Source organism: Hyperolius riggenbachi, chromosome 1 (assembly GCF_040937935.1).
Source record: "Hyperolius riggenbachi isolate aHypRig1 chromosome 1, aHypRig1.pri, whole genome shotgun sequence".
NCBI classification, from domain to species: Eukaryota; Metazoa; Chordata; class Amphibia; order Anura; family Hyperoliidae; genus Hyperolius; species Hyperolius riggenbachi.
This window is the reverse complement of record NC_090646.1, coordinates 247,951,662-247,960,856: the sequence shown is the minus strand read 5'-3', so window position 1 is coordinate 247,960,856 and position 9,195 is coordinate 247,951,662. Positions and strand designations below refer to the sequence as shown.

The window sequence follows — 9,195 nt, the reverse complement described above, 5'->3', positions numbered from 1 at the left end:
CTATACTGGGGGCAACTAAACTAGCTATACTGGAGGCAACTATACTAACTTCATTGGGGGCAACTAGTTTCACTGGGGGCAACTATGCTAGCTTCACTGGGGGCGGCTATACTGGGGGAAACTACTAGCTATACTGGGGCAACTATACCAGCTAATACTTTAAATTACAGTTAGCTTCGCCCTCATCCGGTCATGACCACGCCCATTTTTGCCGCGAAGCACGCCGCAAGTTGTGGCCACGCCCATTTTTTTTGGGGGGGGGGTGTCTTTTAATACCCAGCACCAGGTGCCAAATGCCCTAGGTACGCCACTGTACAGCGCCGCAGAATATTTTGGCGCTTTATAAATCAATAATAATAATCTACAGCCAGTCTACTTTGTCTGTGGAAAGGCAGATGCATCTGTTGGTCACAACCTCTCCCAGATGTGTTGCAGACTTTTTCCCATAACACATTTGTAGTAGGGCAACCAAGCACATCTAGTGGATGCTCTGCAAGGTCTGATCACTGGTCAGTCTTGGACACAGAGTAGTCTCATGGGTACTCACTTTGGAGGTTGTATATTTCAAATCTGGAGCTGACATATTCATTAACCCTTACTAAAAATCATTGACTGTGGGTCATAAGGCCCTGTCAGTGTAGTCTGCAAAACGGTTGCACTGCTCCTGAAGAAGTTATCTTTCATGAAATGAACAGTTGCATTCAGGCAAAGACGTATTTTTGTCCTCGTCAACTGTAAAAACGATGTACACAATATTGTAAAAACAATATACTGTATGTGGATGTATAATTACTTATGTAGGTGATTCAGCAGAACCTCATACCTTGTAAATAGTGCTACACTACCTAAGAGAATACAAGGATTTTACTGAATACTTTTGACACTAATCAATCCCTTTAGAGTTGTTACTTTTGTAAATTATTATTAGAAGATTTATGTGGTGTGGAATCCAATTGATACTTAATCTCCAGGGGCGTAACTAGAAATCACTGGGCCCCCTGCAAAACTTTAGATGGGGCCCACCTACTCCCCCGCCCCTCATTCTGCACAGGTAAACTGAGAACCAATGTTATTCAATTGGCTAGAGCACACTTGAATGTGCTTTCTCCCTGCAGATGAAAACAGACAGCAGTGAAGCACTGCACTCATTTTCTCTGTCAATTACATTAGCTTCTGTGATAAAATGTGCATGTTTTCACACATACAGACACACATAGCATACAAAAAAATCATACAGAAAATTGACAGATGAGTGTGCTCCCAACCTCAGCTTATTACACTCACTCTGTCCATCTCTGATGGAGAAGACCTGGCTCTACAGTCTCCTCCAGCATCACTACAGTGCAGGGCAGTGCACAGCTGTACACAAGACCCTGCTGAACACTGAATAAGGACTGTCTACAAATCTTTGTCTGCAAAACTTTGTATGATTCCTTAAAAGTGGCTGAGCAGATGCAGACATTAGAACAATTGTGCAGAAAACAGAAAGCTTTTTCTTTCTGTGCCCTTAGTTGTCAGTATCTCAGGACAAGGAAAATAAACTTCTGCCTCTGTGGGGCCCCCTACTGCTTCTGTGGCTGCATCCCTTGCAGGGTCTATTGTTACGCCCCTGTTAATCTCCCCTAAAAAGTCAATGGTATTTAGCCCTTTATTCTAAGTTGTAATTCTTAGGATGTGAACTTGGGACCCTTTAATACAAATATTGCAAGTTTAACTTGATAAGAAGATGGCTAATGCTCTTTTTTCTTTCTTTCTAACATCTACAAACTAAGTTTTGTGTTTTTATGAGACTGGATACGTTATTTATGCAGCTGCTGTGCAGTCATAAAGCACATGTCAATTGCAGGTCAACAAAATCCTGAAATGGATTGTAAAATGGGTGGCTGTTTCTAAATGCATATCTGCTAACATGACCCTCCAAACATAATAATATGCAGCTAAGTTTGGAAAGGATAGAGCTGCCATTAACCAACAGCGCCAAGCAATGTTTGAACTACAGTAATAAAATAGTGGAATACAAATGTTTGCACTTATTCATCATGTTATTGATTGCGTCCAATTCTAAGTTGTCTCATTATTGATATACACAACAAAACATTTTAGTTTCTAAGCCAACACACGTTTGAATGACTGTTGGTATTCCTGCATGTCTTATTGTATTGTAAACTGGTATACTTGTTTTAATATACTATAGTTCATTGTCTTATTAATTATTAAGCATAAAATTGACTTTTAGATCACAGAAAATATTACAAATATTTTTCACACTCACTCCAGCTACCTGTTATTCTGCATGCATACCTGCTTACTCCATCTACAAATATACTATGTATTCATGCATTTGTTCCATCTCCAAATATACTACATAGCTACATACTTATTACTGCTTTAGTAACAGAAATTACTAGTACTATAATATTCTGGAGCCACAAATAGTACATTTGTCCCAGGCATAGAATTAAAATATCAAGCTAATGATTTACTGTAACGATTAGTGTCAGCAACACAGATTTTTCTGATTATTGGTGATCTGCAGTATCACCAATAATACAGATGGTATACCTGATTATGTGGTGATCTGCAGAATCACCAATAATACTAGTATAGCTAGACACAGGACACCTTATGTGGTATAGTGTTTGGTGCAACAGTAATAAGAGAAGTTATCTACCGAGGAGCGGGAGATACAGACAATATTGCAGCCAAGGATCCCCTGAGGGGCAGTGGATTCAGACTGTACTGCAGCCAGTGGACGCCTGAGAAGCAGGGACCACTGGCGGTGTAAGAGAGAATGATCACCTGAAGGGCAGATGATCAAGATTAAGCTATAGCCTGGGATCCCCTGAGGAGCAGGGAATACAGACTGTACTGCAGCCAAGAATTCCCTGAGGAGCAGGGAATTCAGATAGTACTGCAGCCAGTGGACACCTGAGGGGCAGGGACCACTGACTGTGCTGCAAGGGTGATCACAGGTGGAATGAGTGATTATGACTGTACTACAGCCAAGGATTCCCTGAGGAGCAGGGAATCAGACTGTACTGTAGCCAGTGGACCCCCGAGGGGCAGGGACCACTGACTGTGCTGCAAGATGATCTCCTGAGGAGCAGGTGGTCAACAGATACTGCTTGCAGCCAACAGACACCTGAGGAACAAGTGTCACAGACAGTACAGCAAGGTTGATCACCTAAGAGTTAGGTGACAGCCCTAGAGATTTTCCTTACTAGTGGCAAGAGCCACAAGTGAGGATAGAAAGGGCAGACAAGCAAGGTCAGCAACAAACGGACAGATACAGTACAGAGATGGAAGACTGATTCGGTATCAAGGTACAGGCAGTGTCGGCAACCGTAATCAGATAGGCAGAAGTACCGAATCAGTAGCAAAAGAGTAGTCAGGAAAGCAAGAGATCATAACAGATAAACAATAGTAAAATAGCAATCTCTAGTCTAGGTGTGAAGTCCTTGGTTTCAACACCTGAGGACTAGACTACCAGATGTTCAGTAGTGATATAGCAATATCCTAGTCTAGGTGTGAAGTCCTTGGTTTCAACACCTGGGAACTAGACTAAAGAATGGTACACAAGTCTATAATACAATAGTACAAAAAGCTATCAACGGAATCTGACTAAGTGTGAATTCCCAGCTCCGGCTGGTTCTAACACACTGTGAGGGCTGGTGCACACCAAAAACCGCAAGCAGATCCGCAAAACGCTAGCGTTTTTTGAACCGCTTATTGTCATTTTGATAGCGCGGTTTTGGGGCGTTTTGGGGGCGTTTTGCGTTTTTTGCGTGCGTTTTTGCAAGCGTTTTTGGAAGCGTTTTGCGTTTTGCGTTTTTCAGGAAAAGAGGTAGAAAGACCTTAAACAAAGGGTTAAAGTGCGATATATTGATGACACATGTGAAGCACATTGAGCAATTGAAGTAAAAAACCCAATATAAAAAGGGTGGGGTCCTTAACAACATTGTGGGTTAGTTCAGGAGAGGTGACACTGTAGTTTGGAGAGAAGAGTGACTTGTTTTTGAAAATGTTTCCTGATGTGCTGTTATTGCTCTGTGTAGCAGCATATATGAGACGTAGGCCAAGGACAAGGAGATACTGGGTGCATCCCATGCTACAAGAGCGGCGCCGGAAGGGTCAATTTAGGACCCTATATAGAGATTTGAGGCACCATCCAGAAAAGTTTTTTGGCTACACCCGCATGTCTGTGTCCAGGTAAGAATACTTGTCACTTATTTTTATCATGGGGCTAAGTATTTTGGGTAGGAATGAAATTGGAAGCACTTTTTGGCCCTTAGTTAACTGTGTTTGACTGTAAACAGAAAAACAACACAATAATCAATCCGGTGTATACATAAGCTAACCAAATAACTGTGATACTTGATCCTGGTGTGTTATGTATTCAATGCCTAAGGCCTCCATCTAATTTTTCTATAGGAGTAACTACTATATTATATATCCATAGTTTACCCAAAACATTTGGAGTATATTATGACCTTACATACTCCTGGTGCATACTTCATTAAGTATATGGCAACAATCAGCATATGGGACACAGTAATGAAGCAATGTTTGAACAAAATCTTTCGTTTTAATGTTTTGTTCTTCTGTGCAAAGAATATTTTGGACATGTGTTGTCCATACTTTGCTTTCAGCAGCAAAAGTAATATGTCACAAATGAAAAATGTTTCTGCAACAAACAACAGTAGATCTAAAGATAAGCATGCTCTTTTTTCCTAGTTTTGATGGCCTTTTAGCCAAACTGAAGGATGCCCTTCGCCGACAAGACACTAACTTTCGCCTAGCAATCACACCAACTGAGCGACTCCTCATAACATTGAGGTAATGTAAACTAAGATCCAAATCTGAGCATTGAACAATAAAATAAAATGTAAAACTACAAAAAACTAGTCATGTTGTGATAGCAAATCACACATACTACCAGGGCCCTGATTGTAAGCATGTGTACCTGATTCAGCATTTGTATGAGGCTGGCTGTGCGATGTTAAATCAGTGTACACTGTAGAGTCACTGTGCATAGATGATGTTTGAAATCGCATACCTTGATCAGGGCGCTGAGGTGGAGGCATAGAGTAATGAGGCTGTTGACCATATGGCATGTTATGCATATGCATAGGTGGGTAGTGGGGTGGGTCATAAATGCGTTGCATATGGTAAGAGAGTTGTGGGTGTGCATTATATTGTTGGCTGGAAGCAGGCAGGTGTGGTTGCTGCAAGTAGTTGTGCACATTGTCATCTGCACGGCTCTCAGGTAGTAAGAATCTCCCCAGGGTCTCAGAGATGGCATGTCTGGCTGCCCATTGCTTATCAGGAGGCACTTTTTGTAATAGTGGCACCAAACTTAAAAGATACTGTGTGCATGGCTCTTTAAGTTGTTTCATTTCATCCTCTCGCTTCTCCATATGATCAACAGCCTTTTCTATTGAACTAATCAGCTTCTGGTCGTATTCTGCCCTGCTCATACCTCTTCCTATTCTCCTGCCTTGTGTAGCTACCCTCACACCTCTACTAGACCTGACAGTTGTGCGTGTCCGACTACTCGCTGGGCTGTGTGGTGTGTGATCTGGGGTAGTAGAGTCACTGTCTTCCACTGTAGCAGTGTCAACATCCTGTGTAGTGTCTTCTTCAACTTCCACATCACTGGTGGTGGTAGGTGGCACCTCTACATCGTCCTCCTCAGGATCTGGTGGTAGGCTATCTTCAGTCCTTTGGAAAGGGGAAAGCACAACTTTAGTTCATGGAATAGTGACCATGGATGTCACAGCAAATATATGGGCACAATGCGATGCATCTTTCATTGCAAAACAATAGCAGTAGCCTGTCTATTTTTCCCATTATTTGTGTACATAGCTTTTAGGCACAGCCCCTGAGCAAGCATAGAGCAAAACTGGCCTGAGTAAACTAGCACTGATTTTGGTAGATGTGTGTTACAGATGTGTGATGCAGACACTACTGCAGCCAAACATATAACCAGCACTGTCAGGCAACTGTTATGTTGGGTAACGAACAGTCCACATTCCTGTCATGTAATCATTTTAAACTGGACCTATGCCATCCTTACATTAAGCTACGTCCCCCAATATATTTGGTAGAGTGATGGCAGATTATTCGTTCCACACTACTGAATTGCATTGTGGGCCTACTCCTTCCTTCACTGTTCTATTGGCGAAGTTGACAAACATTGCAATAGGTTAACATTTACGCCATACTTACTCAGCCGGTTCATGATGTTTTCTTAGAAATTCTAATATGCCACAATATTTATATTTTGTTCGCTGCGAACTTCCAGACCCACTTTTGGATTCATGGTATTGCTTTTCAATCTCCTTTTTGTAACTGTCTCTGACCGACTTCCATCTTGTCCGCAGGAGGGCAACTAGGAATAAAAATAAACATACATGTTATTTCTTTTCTTTTGCAGATTTCTGGCAACAGGGCATTCATATGCAGCACTTCACTACCAATTCCTCATGGGAAGAAGTACAATCCGATACTTAGTTTTGGACACCTGCAAATTGATCTGGAAAGTACTTCAACCGGAATTTATGCCAACTCCTGACGTACCTATGTGGGAGGCTAACATGCAGCTTTTTTGGGAGAAACATGATTTCCCTAACTGCCTTGGAGCAGTGGATGGGAAACATGTCAGACTGGTTATGCCTGCATTCACTGGCAGTCTCTATTACAATTATAAAAAATTATTTTCACTAGTGCTCATGGCTGTTGTGGATCCTAATTTGAAATTTATCTATGTGGATGTTGGGGCTTACGGAAGTTCCCATGATTCCTCAGTCTTCCAGCACAGTCGATTTGGCGTGAAGCTTCGCACAGGCCAGATGACTTTACCACCACCACGCCCCTGGCCTGACACTGTAGAACCACCTTACCCCTGTGTGTTTGTGGCTGATGAGGCCTTTGCACTGTCTGAGCATGTTATGAGACCGTATGCACAGAGAGATATGACTCATAAGAAAGTAGTCTTTAATAACCGCCTGACCAAAGCCAGACAAGTAGTAGAATGTGCATTTGGAATTCTGGCAAACAAATGGCGCATTTATCACACTGCTATAAAAATGCAACCAAAGTATGCTATAATAGTGGTGAAGGCAACATGTATTTTGCATAATTATGTGAGAACACTAGATAGCATGACCATAGAGGAGGAAGAGGGGGATCTTTCAAACAGTGCTCTTGTCACTTTACCACCAGCTACTTTACATGGTCCCATTTCTGCCATTCACAACAGAGACAAATTAGCTGATTATTTTGTGCCATAACTGTAAGAACTAAAAAACCTGCAGCCTGCTATTTACTTACATGACGAGATCAGTATTATTGTGCAAATAAACATTCTTGAAACCGTGTTGTATGTCTATATCATTCATGACACTCTAAAGTGGCAAATAGCGCCCTAATAATACATGTGAGTACTAGTGTTGGGCGAACACCTGGATGTTCGGGTTCGGGCCGAACAGGCCGAACATGGGCCAGATGTTCGGCATGTTCGGCCCGAACGCCGAACTCAATGGGAGTCAATGGGACCCCCGAACATGCCCATTTTGGGGGCCCTATGGGGTCGCAGGCATAAGGGGGGAGCATGCCCCGGTCGCGGGGGGGGTCGGAAATTCCCCCCACCCCCTCCGCTAGCGCTCCCCCCTCTGCCCGCTTCTCCATACAAAAAGTTTGAAACAAGTTCAATAGTACCTGGGCTGGTGGCACTGGCTGGCAGTGGAGTGAGGAGGAGGAGGAGTCCGAGTAGCAGAGTGACGTTGAGGCCGGGCAGCGGGCGGTTCAGCGCTAGTACCCTTGTGGTACTTCCGCCCTTTCTCTGACCTCACGTCCTCTGCGTGATGACGCATACGAGGGTACGCGTGATGCGTACCCTCGTATGCAGAGGACGTGAGGTCAGAGAAAGGGCGGAAGTACCACAAGGGTACTAGCGCTGAACCGCCCGCTGCCCGGCCTCAACGTCACTCTGCTACTCGGACTCCTCCTCACTCCACTGCCAGCCAGTGCCACCAGCCCAGGTACTATTGAACTTGTTTCAAACTTTTTGTATGGGGAAGCGGGCAGAGGGGGGAGCGCTAGCGGAGGGGGTGGGGGGAATTTCCGACCCCCCCCCCCGCGATCGGGGCATGCTCCCCCCTTATGCCTGCGACCCCATAGGGGGCATAGGGGGGCAGTATTCGGCCGAACAGGGCCCTGTTCGGCCGAACAGGGGCCCTGTTCGGCCATGTTCGGCCATGCATTCTGCAGTTCGGGCGAACCCCGAACAGTTTGGCCGAACACCACCAGGTGTTCGGCCGAACTCGAACATCACCCGAACAGGGTGATGTTCTGCAGAACCCGAACAGTGGCGAACACTGTTCGCCCAACACTAGTGAGTACATACACACACATGTACCTGCTGTTTATAAGGAGAGATGGCTATAGAGAGAACAGCTTTGCCAGAGACCTGTGATAATGAAATTTCTAATTGTTTAATTACTCATTTAGTGGAGGGGTGATGATATATTGTCTTCAAAGTGCTGCATGAAATCAATAAAATACAACAATTCTGTACACATATACTTACTCTTAGAATCCTTGCCCTTTTGGCTCAAAGTATTCCATTTTTCTCCAAGAAAATCTTTTGCAATGTTGCTCCAGATTTCATGAGCCCTTTGGTGGTCTTTATATCCAGGCAAAGACTTGTCATAAAGTTCTGGGCTGTTTTCAATCTTAATTATCAGGTTTTCTGTGGTAAACCACTTTGCTGCCATCTTCCTCCTGCGCAGTCTAAAATCCCTCATGCAAATCTGCCACACAGGAAGCACACTTTGACCTGGAAGTGCGCATTCTTGAAAAAAACGCATCCGCATCCGCATCAAAATCCGCTTGATCAAGCGGTTTTACAGGCGTTTTGCGTTTTTCCTATACTTAACATTGGAGGCAGAAACGCATCCGAAATCCAAAAAATGCCTCACCCAGGCATTTTTCGTTTCTGCAAAACGCCTGCCGCTCTGGTGTGCACCACCCCATTGAGATACATTGACCAAGCAGATCCGCAGCCGCAAGCGGATCTGAAAACGCCCAAAAAGCCGCTCGGTGTGCACCAGCCCTAAGATCTGACTAGGGTCTGAGCGCTCACACGTAAGCATTCACAACAGCAGACAACTTGCAACTGACAGGCAAGCCCTA

The 9,195-nt window shown here is 44.0% G+C and overlaps 1 protein-coding gene across 1 annotated transcript; it reads right to left on the bottom strand.

The window, feature by feature from the left end:
* Positions 1 to 4,367: 4,367 nt before the first annotated feature.
* On the bottom strand, positions 4,368 to 8,982 carry LOC137504314 (uncharacterized). The gene is made up of 3 exons (XM_068232568.1): positions 8,591 to 8,982; positions 6,229 to 6,391; positions 4,368 to 5,721 (listed from the first exon to the last, which is right to left on the bottom strand). The coding sequence occupies exons 1-3, from the start codon at positions 8,880 to 8,882 to the stop codon at positions 4,902 to 4,904; spliced, it is 1,275 nt and encodes a 424-aa protein (XP_068088669.1). The 5' UTR covers positions 8,883 to 8,982; the 3' UTR covers positions 4,368 to 4,901.
* Between the last annotated feature and the right edge of the window lie 213 nt (positions 8,983 to 9,195).